Below are 20025 nucleotides of genomic sequence, written 5' to 3'. Positions count from 1 at the left end.
CAATAGGGTGGTGCACGCAATATGGCGGCTCCCACGAGACACGTTCAATATGGCGGCGCCCTTATGGAAGAGCTGCAACGCCACACAATATGGCGGCCCGACGAGCCACGCTCAATATGGCGGGCCTGATCAGCCACATTCAATATGGCGTCGCTCTAAGGGAAGCACTGCTGCAGCGCTCTCAAGATGGCGGCGCCCTGAGGGAAGCTCTGCTGCGCCCTGCTCAATATGGCGGCTCCGACCAGCCACACTCAACATGGCGGCGCACACAATATGGCGGCTCCAACGAGCCACGTTCAATATGGCGGCGGGCTCGCCGCCGCCGGACGTTCTTCCTCCTCCGGTTCCGGTTCCGGTGCACGCATCCTCGCCGTGTGGAGGGCCCCGCAGGACCGGGCGGTTCCATAGGGGTCTGTAGGGGGTTATGGGGGGGGGTGGCTATAGGGAACCCCTATGGGGGCCTCTATGGGAGCGGGGATGGGGAGAGGCCATGGGGGCTGCGGGGGGGAGCAGGGAGAAGCCAGAACCGTATAGGGGGTTCTATAGGCGCTGTGTCCATAGGTGCTGTACCCCATAGGTGCTGTACCCCATAGGCCCCTCCAGCCATGCTGCTGCTGCCGCTGTTGTTGCTGCTGCTCCCGGTACCGGTGGCTCCGGGCTCCGTGGAGGTGCTGCGGCCCCGCGGGGTCTCCCTCTCCAGTGAGTATCAGCCCCATACATCCCTATAGGGGGCTTTGTACATCTCTATAGGGGACTCTGTACATCCCTAAACATCCCTATAGGGGACTCTGTACATCCCCATACATCTCTATATATCTCTATATGGGACTCTATCTGTGCCCCCCCCAGACCACCACTTCTACGAGGCCTCCAAGCCCTTCACCTGCCTCGACGGCTCCGCCACCATTGACTTCGCTTGGGTCAACGACGACTATTGCGACTGTCGCGACGGCTCCGATGAGCCCGGTGAGCCCCCTATGCATCCTATAGGCACCCTATGAATCTTATAGGAACCCTATGCATCCTATAGGCACCCCTACGCATCCTGTAGGCACCCCTATGTATCCTGTAGGTATCCCTTTGTGTCCTGTAGGCCCCCCTACGCATCCTGTAGGACCCCCATGTATCCCGTAGGCACCCCTATGTATCCTATAGGCACCCCTATGTATCCTGTAGCCTTCCAATGCATCCTATAGGCACCCCTAGGTATCCTATAAGGCCCCCTATGCATCCTATAGGGCCCCTCTGTACCCTATAGGCCCCCCTCTGTATCCTATAGGCACCCATATGTATCCTATAGGCCCCCAATGCATCCTATAGACCCCCCTATGTATCCTATATGCCCTCCTCTGTATCCTATAGACCCCCCTATGCATCCTATGTGCCCCCCTCTGTACCCTATAGGCCCCATGCCCCCTCTAGACCCCCCCTGTGTTGCCCCCCCAGGCACCGCAGCCTGTCCCAACGGCCGCTTCCACTGCACCAACGCCGGGTACCGGCCCCAGAACATCCCCTCGGCCCACGTCAACGACGGCGTCTGCGGTGGGTGGGGGTCAGGGTGGGGTCAGGGTGGGGTCAGGGTGGGGTCAGGGTGGGGGTCAGGGTGGGGTCAGGGTGGGGTCAGGGTGGGGGTCAGGGTGCAGGGTGGGGGTCAGGGTGGGGTCAGGGTGGGGTCAGGGTGGGGGTCGGGGGGGGTCAGGGTGGGGGTCAGGGTGGGGTCAGGGTGGGGTCAGGGTGGGGGTCAGGGTGGGGTCAGGGCGGGGGTCAGGGCAGGGGTCAGGGTGGGGTCAGGGCAGGGGTCAGGGTGGGGGTCAGTGTGGGGGTCAGTGTGGGGGTCGGGGGGGGTCCCATGTGTTGACCTCCCCCCCTTTGTACCCCCCCCCAGATTGCTGCGATGCCACCGATGAGTACAGCAGTGGGGCTGCCTGTGCCAACACCTGCAAGTGAGAGCCATGGGGCCTGTGGGTGGCTATGGGTGCTATAGGAGTCTATGGGTGTTTGTAGGTGTCTATGGGTGCTATAGATGTCTATGGGTGTCTATAGGTGTCTATGGGTGCTATAGGTGTCTATAGGCCCCCATAGGCCCCCCTAGGTCCCCATAGGCCCCTGTGTGTGTGCAGGGAGCTGGGCCGGCAGGAGCGGGAGGCTCTGCAGCGCCGCGCGGAGCTGCTCCGGGAGGGCTTCGTCCTGCGGCAGCGCCTGGTGCAGGAGGCGGCTGCGGGGCGCCAGGAGAAGCAGGTACCAGGGGATGGGGGGGTCCCATTGGGTTCCATAGGGTCCCATAGGGGTCCCCATAGGGTTCCCATAGGGGATGCTGTGATCCCTATAGGGTTCCCATTGGGTTCCCATAGGGTCACATAGGGGATGCTGTGGTTCCCATAGGGTCCCATAGGGGATGCTGTGGTTCCCATAGGGATCCTGTAGGGGGTCCCATAGGGGTCCTGTAGGGGATGCTGTGGTTCCCATAGGGGATGCTGTCATCCCCATAGGGTTCCCATTGGGTTCCCATAGAGTCCCATAGGGGATGCTGTCATCCCCATAGGGTTCCCATTGGGTTCCCATAGAGTCCCATAGGGGATGCTGTGATCCCCATAGGGTTCTATAGGGTTCCTGTAGGGGATGGTGTGGTACCCATAGGGTTCCATAGGGTTGCACAGAGTCCCAATAGGGTTCCCTAGGGTCCCATAGGGTCCCACAGGGTTCCATAGGGTTGCACAGAGTCCCAATAGGGTTCCCTAGGGTCCCATAGGGTCCCATAGGGTTCCACAGAGTCCCAATAGGGTTCCCTAGGGTCCCCATAGGGTTCTATAGGGTTCTATAGGGTCCCATAGGGCTCTATAGGGGTCCCTTGGTGCCGCTCCCCCCAGGGCCGCCTGGGGGCGCTCGAGGCCTCGCGGCGGGGGCTGGAGCAGCGCGTGCGGGAGCTGCGGGAGGCCAAGGAGGAGGCGGAGGGGGAGGAGCGGCGGCGGCGGGAGGGTGAGCGGGGTATTATGGGATGGAGGGGGTATTATGGGATGGAGGGGGTATTATGGGATGGAGGGTACCGGGTATTATGGGATGGAGGGTGGGTATTATGGGATGGAGGGTACCGGGTATTATGGGATGGGGTATTATGGGATGGAGGGGGGTATTATGGGATGGAGGGTGTTATGGGATGGGGCGTTATTACGGGGTGGGGGGGGTATTATGGGATGGGGGGGTATTATGGGATGGAGGGGGGTATTATGGGATGGAGGGGGTTTATTATGGGGGGGGTTTGGGACGGAGGGCGTTATGGGATGGAGGGCATTATGGGATGGGGCATTATGGGGTGGGGTATTATGGGATGGCGAGCGCTATGGGGTGGGGCATTATGGGATGGGGTGTTATGGGATGGGGTGTCATGGGATGGGGTATTATGGGATGGAGAGCGTTATGGGATGGAGGGCATTATGGGATGGAGGGCATTATGGGATGGCGCATTAAGGGATGGGGGGTCTCATGGGAGGGCTCATGGGATGGCTCATTATGGGTGGGGTCTAAGAGGGGTCTCATTATGGGGGACTCATGATGGAGGTCGGGGGGGACATCTCCCATTATGGGGTTCTGTGGAGGGGGTCTCATTATGGGGTCCATGGGGGGGTCTCTGATGCTTCCCCCCCCTGCAGCCGCCATGGCCGAGGCCGCCGCAGCCCAAGAGGCCGCCAGGGCAGAGGAGGCCTTTGCAGCGCTGGACACGGATGGGGACGGGCAGTGAGTGGGGGGGTAATGGGGGGTAATGGGGAGCAATGGAGGGGTAATGGAGGGGGGAATGGGGGGGCAATGGAGGGCAATGGGGGGACCCCGTGCAAGGACCCCACCCCCCCCCCCCCCCCAGGGTGACGCTGGAGGAGCTCAGAGCCTGCCCCCCACTGGACACTGATGGGGACGGAGCCGTCTCGGAGGAGGAGATCAAGGTGGGACCCCCCAAACAGCCCCCCAAAGCCACCCCAAGCCCCCTCAAACCCCCCAAAACCCCCCTCAGATTCCCCCAAAACCCCCCTCAGATCCCCCCAAACCCCCTCAAACCCCCCAAGACCCCTCCAAAACCCCCCCAAAACCCCCTCAACCCTTCCCCAAACCCCTTCAGAACCCCCCAAACCCCCCCAAAACCCCCTCAGACCCCCCCAAACCCCCCCCATACCCCCCCCATGCTCCCTCCCATGTATTAAAGTTGCCCCCCCCCCAGGCCCTGTTGGGGGACCCCACCCCAATGGATGCTGCTGCTTTCCGGGACCGCCTCTGGGCCACCATCGAACCCCATTATAAACCCCAGGTGGGTCTGGGGGGGCAAAATAAGGTCTGTGCCCCCCCCCCCTTTGGTCTTTTTGGGGGGGGGTGTTTTGGTAGGTCCTACATTAAGTGTTATGGGGGGGGGGCAGCGTGGTTGATGTGTGCCCCCCCCCCATCACATTTAGGAGCAAGCTGAGCCCCCCTCACCCCCCCCTGAGCCCCCCCTGGATGAGGCCCCCCCGGAGGAAGAGGAGGAGGAGGAGGAAGAGGAGGAGGAAGAGGAAGACGATGGCAGCGAAGGCCTCGAGGAGGACCTGAAGGTGGTGATGGGGGGGCCCTATGGAACCCTATGGGGGCCCTATGGATCCCTATGGGCACCCTGTGGAACCCTGTGGGGGCCCTATGGATCCCTATGGGGGCCCTATGGAACCCTATGGGCATCCTATGGGCCCCCCCCATTGACCCCATTCTCTTTCCAGGTGCCCCCCCCACAACACCCCCAAGAGAAGGGGGCTGAGGAGCCCCCCCCGCTCCCCACTTTTGATGCTGCCACTCAGGCCCTGATTGATGGTAATGGGGGGGGGTTTGGGGGGGGTCCATTGAAGGATGGGGGGGGGTTATGGTAGGGACCCCCCCTGACCCTGTGCCCCCCCCCAGCTGCCCAAAGGGCTCGAGAGGAGCTGGAAGAGGCTGAGAGGGCGCTAAAGGAGACGGAAGAATCCATCAGGTGAGGGGGGGCACCCCCAAACCCCCCCAATGAAGGGGGGGGTCATCCCCAAACCCATTCCCAACAAAGGGGGGGGTCACCCCAAACCCATTCCCAATGCACATCCCATTGCCTCAAGTGTGGGCTCAAAGGAGGGGGGTTTAAAAGGGGTTTTGGGGGTGCCCCCCCACATTGACACCCCCCCCCCTCTTTATCCTGCAGGGCCCTGGAGCAGGAGCTGAGCTTTGACTTCGGCCCCCAGGGGGAGTTCTCCTACCTGTATAACCAGTGCTATGAACTGGGCACCAGCGAGTGAGTGGGGGGGCACAATAAGGGGGGGGGGTCATAATAAAGGGGGGTCATAATAAAGGGGGGTCATCATAAAGGGGGGGGTCATCATAAAGGGGGCAGTCATAATACAGGGGGGGTCTTAATAAAGGGGGGGTCATCATAAAGGGGGGTCACAATAAAGGGGGGGTCATCATAAAGGGGGGGTCATAAAGGGGCGGTTATAATAAAGGGGTGACAATAAAGGGGGGGTCACAAAGTGGGTGTCGCAATAAAGGGGGGTCATAAATGAGGGGGTCACTTGGACCCTGAGTGATCAATGGGGGGGGTTATTGTAGGGGGCAGAGAATGATGGAGAGCACGGTTTGGGTCCATTGTGGGGGGGGGGGTATTGGGGGGGGCTATGGGTGCAATTGGGGTCCCCCCTTTCCCCCCCAGGTACATTTATCGCCTGTGCCCCTTCAAACGCGTGTCCCAGAAGCCCAAGCACGGTGGAGCTGAGACCAACCTGGGGTAAGGAACCCCCCCCCCACCCCATAAAGCACCCCCAAATGTGCCCCCCACCCCTCATTTGTGTCCCCCCCCCCATAGGACGTGGGGCTCCTGGGCCGGCCCCGAGCACGACCGCTTCAGTGCCATGAAGTACGAGCACGGGACCGGGTGCTGGCAGGGCCCCAACCGGGCCACCACGGTGAGGGGCTCCCCATTGACACACATGGGTACCCCCCCCCCCAAAGGATGCTGCTTCTGCATCCTTGGGTACCCGCGGTCCCCATCCCTTAGGGTATCCTTGTCCCTTTGGGGTGTCCCCATCCCTTAGGGTGTCCTTGTCCCTTTGGGGTATCCCCATCCCATTGTCCCCCCCCCCCGCAGGTGAAGCTCTCCTGCGGCACCGAGACCACGGTGACGGCCACCACGGAGCCGAGCCGCTGCGAGTACCTCATGGAGCTGCTGACCCCCGCGGCCTGCACCAGCCCCCCCCCCCACGAGGACCACGACGAGCTCTGACCGGGGGTACCCAATGAAACCCCCCCATTGACCCCCTTTACCCAATGAACCCCCCTTTACCCAATGACCCCCCCATTGACCCCCCTTTACCCAGTGACCCCCCCATTCCCATTGCCCCCCTTTACCCAATGACCCCTCCATTCCCATTGCCCCCCTTTACCCAGTGACCCCCCATTCCCATTACCCCCCTTTACCCAGTGACCCCCCCCATTCCCATTGCCCCCCTTTACCCAATGACCCCCCATTGCCATTGTCCCCCTTTACCCAATGACTCCCCCATTGCCATTGCCCCCCCTTTAACCAATGACCCATTATCTAATGACCCCCCTATTGCCATTGCCCCCCATTGCCTTTTGCCCCCCCTTTACCCAATGAACCCCCCCATTGCCACTGCCCCCCCATTGCCATTGACCCCCCTTTACCCAATGACCCCCCCATTGCTATTGCCCCCCATTACCCAATGAACCCTTGCCATTGCCCCCCCGTTCCCATTGTCCCCCTTTACCCAATGACCCCCCCGTTCCCGTTGCCCCCCCTTTACCCAATGACCCCTTCATTGCCTTTGCCCCCCATTACACAATGTGGGGGTTTTGGTACCAGCCCCATCCCTGCCTCAGTTTCCCTCTCCCCCCTCCCATCAGGAGCCGCCCGGACCTGCCCGCTTCCCATGGGAATGGCCACAGGATACAGGGATGCTGCGACTGAGCCTGGGGGGGGGGGGGGGTTAAACCCCCATTGTGGGGGGGGTGTTTTGGGGGGGGGGGTCACTGAGCAAACACCAGGAGTCCAAATAAACCCAGGTTTAAAGCCAGGTCCCGTTCCCCCCCCTCCATCAGAGCTCATCCCGAGGCGCGGGGCTGAGCCGAGGCTGCAGCACCTCGGGGTTCCGGGCTTCCCGGTGCAGCTCCGGCTGCGGGCGAGCATCCCTGTGAGCATCCTTATGAGCATCCCGATGAGCATCCCTATGAGCATCCTTGTGAGCATCCTTATGAGCATCCCTATGAGCATCCTTAGGAGCATCCTCATGAGCATCCCAGTGAGCATCCTTATGAGTATCCTTATGAGCATCCCTCTGAGCATCCTTAGGAGCATCTCCATGAGCATCCTTATGAGCATCCTCGTGAGCATCCCAGTGAGCATCCCAGTGAGCATCCCCATGAGCATCCCCATGAGCATCCCCGTGAGCATCCCTATGAGCATCCCGGTGGTCCCAATGCTCCTGGCCCGCATCGTCCCAGAGCGCCGAGGTCTCGGTGTCGCTGACGTAGCCGGCTTCCCCCGTGTAATGGGTCGGGAACACCAGGAGCGGCTCCGCGGAAAAGGCCACCAGATCCCGCTGCGGGAAGTGCTTCGTGTACTCGGTGCTGGGGAAAGAGGGGGGAAAGGGGGAGAATGGGGGGGGTTGTCCCAGTGGGATGGGGATGGAGCCACTGCGGTACCCATGGAGATGGGGATGGAGATGGGGATGGAGCCACTGCAGCATCCATGGGGATGGGGATGCGGATGCGGCTCCTGCAGCATCCATGGGGATGGGGATGGAGCCACTGTGGTATCCATGGGGATGGAGCCATTGCAGCACCCATGGGGATTGGGATGGAGCCATTGCAGCATCCATGGGGATGGGGATGGAGCCACGGCGGCATCCATGGAGATGAGGATGGAGCCATTGCAGCATCCATGGAGATGAGGATGGAGCCATTGCAGCACCCATGGGGATTGGGATGGAGCCACTGCAGCATCCATGGGGATGGGGATGGAGCCATTGCAGCATCCATGGGGATGGGGATGGAGCTCCTGCAGCATCCATGGAAATGGAGATGGGGATGGAGCCACGGTGCATCCATGGGGATGGGGATGGGGATGAGGATGGAGCTACTGTAGCATCCATGGGGATGGGGATGGAGCCACTGCAGCATCCATGGGGATGGGGATGGAGCCACTGCAGCATTAATGGGAATGGGGATGGGGCTCCTGCAGCATCCATGGGGATGGGGATGTGGATGCAGGGAAGGTGAGGTGATGGTGACAAACGGGATCCCGAGGGCCACGGAACGGGCCCTGGAGGGGAAATGGAGCCGAAGGAGCACGGAAAACCATGGCCAAAGGTCAGGAAATCCATAGGGAGAGGAAGGAGCTGCTCCAGAGCCCAAGGGAGCAGGAACCAACGGCCCCAATGGGATGAACACAAGGATCAGTGCTCAAGGGAGGGGAACGCAGCTCCTGGGTGCTCTCCAGCCCCATTCCCAAGCCTTCCCCATTGTCCAGCCCCATTCCCATCTCTTCCATTCCCAAGCCCTTCCCCTTGTTCAGCCCCATCCCCATCCCTTCCAGCCCCGTTCCCATCCCTTCCAGCCCCATTCCCAAGCCCTTCCCATTGTCCATCCCCATTCCCACCCCACTCCCATCCCTTTCAGCCCCATTTCCAAGACCTTCCATCTCTTCCCACCCCAGTCGCATCCCTTCCTGCCCCCTTCCAGCCCCATTCCCATCCCTTCCAGCCCCTTCCTACCCCTTCCAACACCATTCCCAAGCCCTTCTCATTGTCCAGCCCCATTCTCATCCCTTCCAGCCCCATTCCCAAGCCCTTCCCATTGTCCATCCCATCCCCATCCGCATCCCACCCCATCCCCATGCTCTCACAGTGGGTGTTTGTCGAACATCACCGGCAGGAACTCGTCCACCGGCAGCATCTTCCCCAGGGGCTCGGCCGCCAGCAGCTTCCGGGCCCCGCGCAGGGCCAGGGCGTACCCCAGCGTCCAATAGGAATAATCGGCTTCCACCAGGTTCCGGACCCCCGGCACCGCCCGCTCCGGCCGCTCCACCTGCATCCGCTTCCGGCCGATGTAACTGGGGGAGAGGGTACAGGGGGTGGGGTAGGGATGGGGATGGGATGGGGATGGGATGGGATGGGGATGGGGATGGGATGGGGATGGGATGGGGATGGGATGGGATGGGGATGGGGATGGGATGGGATGGGATGGGGATGGGATGGGGATGGGGATGGGATGGGGATGGGATGGGGATGGGGATGGATGGGGATGGGATGGGGATGGGGATGGGATGGGGATGGGGATGGGATGGGGATGGGATGGGGATGGGGATGGGATGGGATGGGGATGGGATGGGGATGGGATGGGGATGGGGATGGGATGGGGATGGGATGGGATGGGGATGGGATGGGGATGGGATGGGGGATGGGATGGGGGATGGGATGGGATGGGGATGGGATGGGGATGGGATGGGAATGGGATGGGGATGGGATGGGAATGGGATGGGGATGGGAATGGGGATGGGATGGGGATGGGATGGGGATGGGAATGGGGATGGGATGGGGATGGGATGGGGATGGGGATGGATGATGGGGATGGGGATGAGTGAGGATGAGGATGGGGATGGGATGGGGATGGACATGGAAGGGATGGGGATGTATGGGGATGGGGATGGGGATGGGAATGGGGATGGGGATGGGATGGGGATGGGATGGGGATGGGGATGGGGATGGGGATGGGGATGGGATGGGATGGATGGGGATGGGGGGATGGGGATGGGATGGGGGATGGGGATGGATGGGGTGGGGATGGGATGATGGGATGGGGATGGGATGGGAATGGGATGGGATGGGGATGGGGTGGGGATGGATGGATGGGGATGGGGATGGGATGGGGATGGGATGGGGATGGGATGGGATGGGGATGGGATGGGGATGGGATGGGATGGGGATGGGGATGGGATGGGGATGGGGATGGGATGGGGATGGGGATGGGGATGGGATGGGGATGGGATGGGGATGGGATGGGGATGGGATGGGATGGGGATGGGGATGGGATGGGATGGGGATGGGGATGGGATGGGGATGGGGATGGGATGGGGATGGGATGGGATGGGATGGGGGTGGGATGGGATGGGATGGGGATGGGGATGGGATGGGGATGGGGATGGGATGGGGATGGGATGGGGATGGGGATGGGGATGGGGGGATGGGGATGGGGATGGGGATGGGATGGGGATGGGGATGGGATGGGGATGGGAATGGGATGGGATGGGGATATGGGGATGGGGATGGGATGGGGATGGGATGGGGTGGGATGGAGATGGGGAAGGGATGGGAATGGGGTGGGGATGGGGATGGGGATGGGATGGAAATGGCTTGGGAACGGTGCTGGGATCCCCCCCGCCGTTACCCCGGATGCTCACATCAGATCCCAGGGGATCCCCTGGGCCTCCAGCTCCTGCATGAGGGTCATGAGGCGGCGCTTGAAGAAGATCTCGAAGCGGAGATCGTCCTCGAACACCAGCGCCGTGCGCAGCCCCCGCGCCGCCATCTGCGGGAATGGGGATCCCGGTGGCTACGGGAACGGTGCCGCCGCTTCCCAAGGGATGGGAGCGGCACGGAGGGAGCCGGGAGCAGCGGCAGCCCCAGGGCCTCCCCTCCGCCTGCTCCCCGCTTGCCACTGGGGATCCAGCCCATTGGAATGAGGAATCCATCCCACTGACTACAGGGATCCATCCCAATGGGATTAGGGATCCATCCCACTGACAATAGGAATGCATCCCACTGACAATAAGGATCCATCCCAATGGGATTAGGGATCCATCCCAATGGGATTTAGGGCTTGTTTCTGCCCTAACATCCCCGCATCCTCTTTGTTGCCATCAGGGTTAGGGACTCAGCCCCTTCCTTCCCACTGGGATCAGTTCCCATCATTCCCAATAGGATTAAGGACTCATTCTCAACATCCACATTACGGCTCATTCCCCCCTTTCCCATCAGGATCAGCGACTCATTGCCATCATTCCCAACAGGATTAAGGACTCATCCCCATCCTTAGCATCCACATAGGGTCTCATCCCTCCTCTTCCCATCAGGATCAGCGCCTCAATCCCCCCAGTAGGATTAGTTCCTTGTCGCCATCATTCCCAATAGGATCAAGGACTCATCCCCATCCTTAGCATCCACATAGGGTCTCATCCCTCCTCTTCCCATCCGGATCAGTGCCTCACTCCCATCATTCCCAGTAGGATCAGTGCCTCACTCCCATCATTCCCATCAGGATTAGTTCCTTGTCCCCATCATTCCCAATAGGATCAAGGCCTCATCCCAAGCCTCCCCCCCTGCCCCCATTCCCCCCGGGATCCGCTCTCACCTCCTGCCAGACCCGGTAATGGCTCAGGAAGCAGCCGAGCTCCCCCTTGGTGAGCGGGCGCCCGTGGTAGGGATCCCGGTACCCCGGCAGCATCCGGATGCCCAGCGCCTCCACCTCGCTGCTGTTCATGGCCCTGCAACGCCACCGCCTGCATCCCGTTGCCATGGCAACGGGGGCGGTCCCCTCCCCAGCCCCGCCCTCACCTCCCGTCCACGGCCTCCACCAGCCTGCAGGCGATGCCCTGCTCCCGCAGCGACCGCAGCATCCGCGCCCGGCGCTCGGAGCGGCGCCGCAGGTTGATGAGGAAAACCTGGGGAGAGAGAACCGGAGGGAGCCGGGGAGAAGGAACCCAATGGGGGGGAATGGGGGGGTGCCAGGAATGAGGAAAGGAGGGGAAAGAGGGGAAAAAATTGGAGGGAAAGAAAGAAATTCCCAAAAATCCCAAGAAAACAGAAGGAAAAAAACCCCAAAAAATCAAAAAAGGGGGAAAAATCCCAAAAATGAGGAAAGGAGGGAAAAAGGGCCAAAAATTTGATAAAAAGAAAGAAATTCCCCGAAATCCCAAGAAAACACAAAAAATATCAAAAAATTTAGAAAAAGGGGGGGAAATCCCCAAAATAAGGGGAAAAGGGCCCAAAAATTCGATAAAAAGAAAGAAATTCCCCCAAAACCCTAGAAAACAGAAGAAAAAAAAAACAAACAAAAAAATTCAAAAAAGGGGAGAAAATCCCAAAAATGAGCAAAGGAGGGGAAAAAGGCCCAAAAATTCAATGGAAAGAATGAAATTCCCAAAAATCCCTAGAAAACAGAAAAAAAACCCAAAATTCAAGAGAAGGGGAGAAAATCCCAAAAATTCAAGAAAAGAGAGGGAAAAAGCCCCAAATTCCAAGAAAACAGAAAAAAATCCTAAAAATTCAAGAGAAAAAAAAAACAAAATTCAAGGGGGGAAACTGCCAAAATTCAACAGCAAGAAAAGAACTCCCCCAAATTCCAAGAAAACAAAAGAAAACCAACGCAAAATTTCAAGAAAAGGAAAAAAAAAACACTTGAAAAATTCAAGAAAAGGGAAAAAATCAAGAAAACAGGAAAAAAAAACCCACCAGAAATTCAAGAAAAGGAAAAAAACCCAAAAGTTCAGGAAAAGGGGAAAAAAACCCCCAAAACTCAAGAAAAGGGAAAAAAAACCCAAATCAAAGAAAACAGCGTGAAAAAAATCCCAAATTCAAGAAAAATTAAAAATAACCCCAAAAATTCAAGAAAGGGGAAAGAAAAGCTCCCAAATTAAAAAAAAAACAGAAAAAAACCTAAAAATTCAAGAAAAGGGAAACAAAACCCCCAAAACTTCAAGGAAAAAAAAAACAAAACTAAAGAGAAGGGAAAAAAAACAAACCCACAAATCCAAGGAAAGGGGAAAAATCTCCAAATTCAAGAAACGGGGAAAAAAAAAAAACAAAAAACAACAAAATCCAAAATAATGGGAAACATACCCTGAAAATTCCAGAAAACGGGAAAAATCCCCAAGAATCCATGAAAAGGGGGAAAAAATCCCCCAAATCCCTGGGACCCCCCCAGATCCATCAGAGCAGGATGGGGACCCCCCCCATCCCAAATCCCATTGGATACAGGGGCAGGGGCCCAAATCCCATTGGATATGGGGGTGGGGGGGCAAATCCTCACCTCATCGAATCCCATCTTGTCGGGGACCTTGGGGGGGACCCAGACGTGGGGGGACGGCTCTGCGGGGGGGTTCTTCACTAGGGGAGGATAAAGGATGCTCCATAAGGAACTGCTCCATAGGGAACTGATCCATAGGGAATGGCTCCATAGGACTTGTTCAATAGGGAACGGCTCCATAGGAACTGCTCCATATGGAATGGCTCCATAGGAACTGTTCCCTAGGGAATGGCTCCCTGGGAATTGTTCCCTAGGGAATGGCTCCATAGGAATTGTTCCATATAGAACGGTTCCATAAGAATTGTTCCCTAGGGAACGGTTCCCTAGGGAATGGCTCCATAGGAATGGCTCCCTAGGGAATGGCTCCATAGGGAACGGTTCCCTAGGGAATGGCTCCATGGGAATGGCTCCATAGGGAATGGCTCCATGGGAATGGCTCCATGGGAATGGCTCCATAGGGAATGGCTCCCTAGGGAACGGTTCCCTAGGGAATGGCACCATGGGAATGGCTCCATAGGAATGGCTCCATAGGGAACGGTTCCCTAGGGAATGGCTCCATGGGAAGGGCTCCATAGGGAATGGCTCCATAGGGAACGGCTCCCTAGGGAACGGTTCTCCCGGGGGGGGGCGATGGGGTCGGGCCTCACCCATGATCTCGAGCAGGACGTGCTGGAAGCTCTCGGCCTCCTCCTGCAGGGAGCTCTGGGAGCGCAGCGGCACCGGCAGGAACCCGTAAACGTCCCGGTTACAGACGAACATCTGCACCCCTGGGGAGGGAGCGGAGCGGGGTCAGGATGGGGATGGAGATGGGGATCGGGATGGGGATTGGGATCAGGACCAGCATCAGGACTGGGATCAGGATTAGGACTGGGATCAGGATGGGGATCGGGATTGGGATCAGGATCGGGACTGGGATCAGGATTGGGACTAGGATCAGGATCAGGATGGGGATTAGGATCAGGACCAGCATCAGGACTGGGATCAGGATTAGGACTGGGATCAGGATGGGAATTGGGATTGGGATCAGGATTGGGACTGGGATCAGGATTGGGATCCCCTGCTCCCAATGCCCCACTCCCATCATTCCCTGATTCTCTGCTCCCAATCCCTGTTCCCATCATTCCCTGCTCCTGATCCCTGCTCCCAATGCCTGCTCCCATCATTCCCTGATCCTGATTCTTTGATCCCAATCCCTGCTCCCATCATTCCCTGCTCCCAATGCCTGCTCCCATCATTCCCTGATCCTGATTCTTTGATCCCGATCCCTGCTCCCATCGTTCCCTGCTCCCAATCCCTGCTCCCATCATTCCCTGATCCTGATTCTTTGATCCCAATCCCTGCTCCCATCGTTCCCTGATCCCAATCCATGCTCCCATCATGCCCTGATCCTGATTCCTTGATCCCGATCCCTGCTCCCATCGTTCCCTGCTCCCGATCCCTGCTCCCGCTCCCCGCTCCCATCATTCCCTGATCCTGATTCCTTGATCCTGATTCCCTGCTCCCGCTCCCTGCTCCCCTCATTCCCAGTCCCCGCTCCCCGCTCTCACCAGCGCTCCGGCAGGCGTAGGCGAAGGCGATGATGTCGTCCAGGGCCCCGGTGTAGTCGGGCCCGGGCGGGTGGAAGCGGAGCGCGGCGGCGCTGGCGCGGCGCAGGTCCAGCAGGAAGGTCGAGTGCACCATGGGCACCGCGAAGCAGCCGCGGCGCTCCCGGCGCCGCACCGGCAGGTACAGGGGGGTCCGGCGGTAGTAACCCTGCGGGGGGGGGGGGACAGGGATGGGAACCAGAGGTGGGACCCAAGGGATGTGGGACCCGGATGTGGGACCCAGATGTGGTACCCAAGGGATGTGGCACCAGATGTGGGATCCAGATCTGGGACCCAGGGCACGCAACACCAAGATGTGGTACCCAAAGGATGCAGCACCGGATGTGGGATCCAGCGCCCAGATGTGGTACCCAAGGGATGCGAATCCCAACTGCAGTACCCAAAGGATGCACCCCCAGCTGTGGTACCCAAGGGATGTGGATCCCAGCTGCGGTACCCAAGGGATGCAGGCCCAGCTGTGGTACCCAAAGGATGCACCCCCAGCTGTGGTACCCAAGGGATGTGGATCCCAGCTGTGGTACCCAAAGGATGCGGATCCCAACTGTGGTACCCAAAGGATGTGCCCCCAGCTGTGGTACCCAAAGGATGCACCCCCAGCTGTGGTACCCAAGGGATGTGGCTCCAGCTGTGGTACCCAAAGATTGCAGCGCCCAACTGCAGTACCCAAAGGATGCTGCCCCCAGCTGTGGTACCCAAGGGATGCAGCTCCCACCTGTGGTACCCAAGGGATGCACCCCCAGCTGTGGTACCCAAAGGATGCTGCCCCCAGCTGTGGTACCCAAGGGATGCAGCTCCCACCTCTGGTACCCAAGGGATGTGGCTCCAGCACCCCCCCTCCTCACCTGCGCCGTCATCCCGCACCAGAAGTTGGAATAAGCCGCCCGCGAGTCCAGCATCGGCGCCACCAGCGTCTTGTTCTCGGCCATCAGCAGCCCCAGGGTGTCAGGGTTGGTGAGGACGTTGTCAGCGTCCAGGAACTGCACCCCCATAGCACCCAATGGGAGCCGTCAGCACCCAATGGGAGCCGTCAGCACCCATGGGTGCTCTGTGTGCCCCCTCCAAGCCCCATCGTTGTGCTGGGCCCCCCCTCACCAGCAGGTAATCGGACCAGGCAGCACGAGCAGCCTCCAGCGCCGCCTGCCGCAGCCTCATGACGTGCTCATAGCGCAGCGGGGACCAGTGCTTGGGGCCCTCCTCGTCGGGGTAGGAGCTATGGGGGGACACACACACACAAGGGGAAGGGGGGCAGAGGGGGACCCCATCAGCACCCATTGAGCCACCCTGAGACCCAGCACCCACAGGGAGCAGCTGAACCAAGGGGGGGGCCTTGACCCCCCCATAGAGACCCTCTTGACCCCCCTACAGGGACCCCCATGACCCCCCCCTTGACCCTCCCCCATAGGGACCCCCTTGAGCCCCCCCCTTGACCCTCCCCCATAGGGACCCCCTTGAGCCCCCCCTTGACCCTCCCCCATAGGGACCCCCTTGAACCCCCTCAATAGGGACCCCCTTGGGACCCCCACCTTGACCCCCCCTTTACCCCCCCATAAGGACCCCCTTGACCCCTCTCTATAGGGATTCCCTTGAGCCCCCCCCTTGACCCTCCTCCATAGGGACCCCCTTGACCCCCCCCAGGGACCCCCTTGACCCCCCCCTTGACCCACCCATAGGGACCCCCCTTGACCCCCCATAGGGACCCCCTTGACCCCCCTTGCCCCCCCCATCGGGACCCCCTTACCCCCCCCCTTGCCCCCCCCCTTCCCCCCTCCCCTTCCCCCCCCCCCCCCTCCGCTCACGTCGGCTCCTCCTGGGGTCTCCACTCCACGTGGTGGTAGAGGCCGCGCATGCGCAGCAGCCACTCCCGCAGCAGGGCCGTGGTGTTGTCCACGCTGTGGTCCGCGGCCACCCTGCGCGCTCAGGCTCCAACCCGGGCCCGCTGCTGCCCCGGGTCCTAGTGCCCACCCCGCTGCCCCGGGTCCTAGTGCCCACCCCCGCTGCCCCGGGTCCTAGTGCCCACCCCCGCTGCCCCGGGTCCTAGTGCCCACCCCCGCTGCCCCGGGTCCTAGTGCCCACCCCCGCTGCCCCGGGTCCTAGTGCCCACCCCGCTGCCCCGGGTCCTAGTGCCCACCCCCGCTGCCCCGGGTCCTAGTGCCCACCCCCGCTGCCCCGGGTCCTAGTGCCCACCCCCGCTGCCCCGGGTCCTAGTGCCCACCCCCGCTGCCCCGGTCCTAGTGCCCACCCCCGCTGCCCCGGGTCCTAGTGCCCACCCCCGCTGCCCCGGGTCCTAGTGCCCACCCCCGCTGTCCCGGGTCCTAGTGCCCACCCCGCTGCCCCGGGTCCTAGTGCCCACCCCGCTGCCCCGGGTCCTAGTGCCCACCCCGCTGCCCCGGGTCCTAGTGCCCACCCCCGCTGCCCCGGGTCCTAGTGCCCACCCCGCTGCCCCGGGTCCTAGTGCCCACCCCCGCTGCCCCGGGTCCTAGTGCCCCCTGCCGGTGTCCCGTTGCCTCCGCAGGGCCCCGTCCCTCCCGTTACCCGGTGTCCCCATGTCCCGTTATCCCAGTGCACTCCCCCCAGGTCCCCACCCCTCCCATCCCCTATATCCCCGTGTCCCGTTATCCCAGTGCATCCCCCCCCCCCGGTCTCCATCTCGCCCATGTCCCGCTGTCCCCGTGTCCCATTGCCCGCCCATGTCCCGGTACCTCCCATTCCCCCATGTCCCGATGCCCCGGTACCTCCGATCCCCCATGTCCCGTTATTCCGGTACCTCCCGTTCCCCCGTGTCCCCATGTCCCATTCCCCCATGTCCCGATGCCCCGGTACCTCCGATCCCCCATGTCCCGTTATCCCGGTACCTCCCGCTCCCCCATGGTGACCCCATGTCTCGTTCCCCCATGTCCTGATGCCCCGGTACCTCCGATCCCCCATGTCCCGTTATCCCGGTACCTCCCGCTCCCCCATGGTGTCCCCATGTCTCGTTCCCCCATGTCCTGATGCCCCGGTACCTCCGATCCCCCTGTGTCCCCCATGTCCCGTTCTCCCCTGTCCCGTTCCCCCGGGCTCCCCCCTCCCTCACCACAGCGCTGTCCGCTCCTTGGGGTGCCGCAGCCGCTCCAGGGCTCCGAGCGTGGCGGGCAGCGCATGCGCCGCGTTCCTGGCCAGCAGCGCCACCGTCACCCGCGGCGGCAGCAGCGGCGACTCCGGGCTCCAGCGCTCCTCGGGGAAGTACCCGAGGGCCCCGGGGCTGGGACCGGGCCCCGACCCCAGCGCCAGCAGCAGCAGCAGCGCCGGCCACGGCCCCGCCGCCATCATGGGCCGCGGCTCCGCCCCCTGGACACGCCCCCTAGGGCACGCCACGCCCCTTGGTGTAGGCCACGCCCCTCGCCCCCCCTTCGTCCCCCTGCTCACCCGCCCCATTCCAGCTCCCACCCATTCCCAGCTCCACAGTCCCAGGTCCCCCATTCCCATCTCCCTCATTCCCATCTCCTTATTCCCATGCCCCCCATTCCGGCTCCCCCATTCCCATCTCCCACCTATTCCCATCTCCCCCATTCCCATGCCCCCCATTCAGCTCCCACCCATTCCCATCTCCCCCATTCCCATGCCCCCCATTCCAGCTCCCACCCATTCCCATCTCTCTCATTCCCATCTCTCCCATTCCAGCTCCCACCTATTCCCATCTCCCCCATTCCCATGCCCCCCATTCCCATCTCCCCCGTTCCTGCTCCTTCCCCCCCCATTCCCTCTCTCCCCCCTTCTCCCTCCTGCCCCATTCTCCTCTCCCCTTGCCCTATGGAGCCCCAGGGCTTTGCCCCCCCCTTCCCCATCCAGGCACGCTCCACACCAGTTCCCATCATTCCAATAGGATCCACTTGGATCCATGCCCGGCTCTGCTGTCCGGGGGGGGGGGGTCACAAAGGGGCAGCACGGATTTTACCTTCAAGACGTTGTGTTCCCAAGGACTTTTACTGTCAAAATCCCACTCCCAAGCCTTTTCCCTCCCCAATCCCAGTGTTTTTCCCTCCCCAGCGCTACTTTCAAGCATTTCCCCTCTAAATTCCAACTCTTTCACCTTCAAAATCCTCCTTCCAAGGGAAAAAAAAAAACCTCAAACTTCAACTTCCAAACCCGCAGAGCCTGGGTTTAGCTCCGTGTTTCCATAGGGCGGCTGCATCCTGCTCCTCAAAGCTCCCTTGTTCCCAGCTGGAGCCCTCCCATGACATCAGGCCTGGAATATGAGCTCCAGTGGGAGCTTTGGCTGCTCCCAACAGCAGGGGGGGGAGAGGAGGAGGGAAGGAAAACAAGCCAGGAATAGCGGAGCTTTGGGATGCAGGAGCAGGCAAAGCGCACATCTGGGCTGATGTTGGGATGCGCAGCCATGGGAATCGCTGTTGAGTGCTTCCAGTCCCTGGATCTCGGCCACGTCTGGAAGAGCAGCAGTGAGAACCTGGCAGGGAACACTGAGCTCTTGTACTACAGCAGGGGAGGGGGGAGTGTGGATTCCCAGCATTCCCAGTGCTTTGGGATTGATGGGAATGGGGTAAAGAGCCCCAAAACGCCAGCAGGGGATTGGCAGTGCCCTTGGGTACCAGAGGACCTTGTTGTCCCTGGGGAAGAGCATCCTTCATCTCCAAAACGTCCCCTTGGGATGCGCTATGGGGGGGATTGATCCAGCCTTTGGCTGGCAAATACAAAGGGAACGTAAAGGGGAACGTAAAGGGGATGTAAAGGGGAATGAATGTAAAGGGGATGTAAAGGGGACTGTAAAGGGGACTGTAAAAGGGAATGTAAAGGGGAATATAAATGGGAATGTAAATGGGAACATAAATGGGAATATAAAGGGAATATAAAAGGGAATGTAAAGGGAATATAAATGGGAATGTAAAGGGAATATAATAGGGAATAGGGAATATAATAGGGAATATAATAGGGAATATAACAGGGAATATAACAGGGAATATAACAGGGAATATAGAGAATGGAGAAGGCTTTAGGAAACAGCCAAAAGGTCCCAAAGAGCTGGGATAACCCAGACCAGCCCCTCTGGAAGCAGCCTTTGGGATGCTGGCTGGGATCGGGCTGTGGTTTGGCAGCCGGAGCTTGGCTGAAAAGCTCCTTTCTGCAGGCAGGGCGCCGGAGCCAAGGTGCTGGCACAGAGGGGAGGAGGCAGCGTTCCTTGCTGGACCAAAACCTGCTTGTTTGAGCCCATTTTCCACAGTGGAATTCCCACCCCCACCTCCATGCAGGCTCCAGCGGCCTCACCTCCAGCTCCTGCTCGCTGGCATCTGGATGGGCATCCCAAGGAGCCATCAGCCATGTGTGGGATGTGGGGCTTGGCCCCTTCGTCATCCTT

General features: G+C 60.4%; 2 protein-coding genes across 2 annotated transcripts; one reads left to right on the top strand and one right to left on the bottom strand.

The window, feature by feature from the left end:
* Nucleotides 1-586: 586 nt before the first annotated feature.
* PRKCSH (protein kinase C substrate 80K-H) lies at nt 587-6264 on the top strand. The gene is made up of 16 exons (XM_061356526.1): nt 587-699; nt 850-966; nt 1447-1542; nt 1886-1943; nt 2121-2238; nt 2868-2976; nt 3648-3732; nt 3857-3935; nt 4208-4322; nt 4444-4571; nt 4731-4821; nt 4909-4978; nt 5180-5269; nt 5684-5758; nt 5837-5936; nt 6119-6264. The coding sequence occupies exons 1-16, from the start codon at nt 606-608 to the stop codon at nt 6251-6253; spliced, it is 1560 nt and encodes a 519-aa protein (XP_061212510.1). The 5' UTR covers nt 587-605; the 3' UTR covers nt 6254-6264.
* An 821-nt stretch (nt 6265-7085) lies between these two features.
* COLGALT1 (collagen beta(1-O)galactosyltransferase 1) lies at nt 7086-17996 on the bottom strand. The gene is made up of 12 exons (XM_061356501.1): nt 17749-17996; nt 16472-16582; nt 15768-15885; nt 15518-15652; nt 14619-14823; nt 13719-13838; nt 13075-13151; nt 11601-11707; nt 11398-11530; nt 10448-10575; nt 8894-9100; nt 7086-7617 (listed from the first exon to the last, which is right to left on the bottom strand). The coding sequence occupies exons 1-12, from the start codon at nt 17982-17984 to the stop codon at nt 7086-7088; spliced, it is 2109 nt and encodes a 702-aa protein (XP_061212485.1). The 5' UTR covers nt 17985-17996.
* Between the last annotated feature and the right edge of the window lie 2029 nt (nt 17997-20025).

Source organism: Neopsephotus bourkii, unplaced genomic scaffold (assembly GCF_033783945.1).
Source record: "Neopsephotus bourkii isolate Nb327-2 ecotype Australia unplaced genomic scaffold, CSIRO-AGI_Nbou_v1 NB_857, whole genome shotgun sequence".
NCBI classification, from domain to species: Eukaryota; Metazoa; Chordata; class Aves; order Psittaciformes; family Psittacidae; genus Neopsephotus; species Neopsephotus bourkii.
Note: the sequence above shows the minus strand (reverse complement) of the source record. Positions and strands in the feature narration are given on the sequence as shown.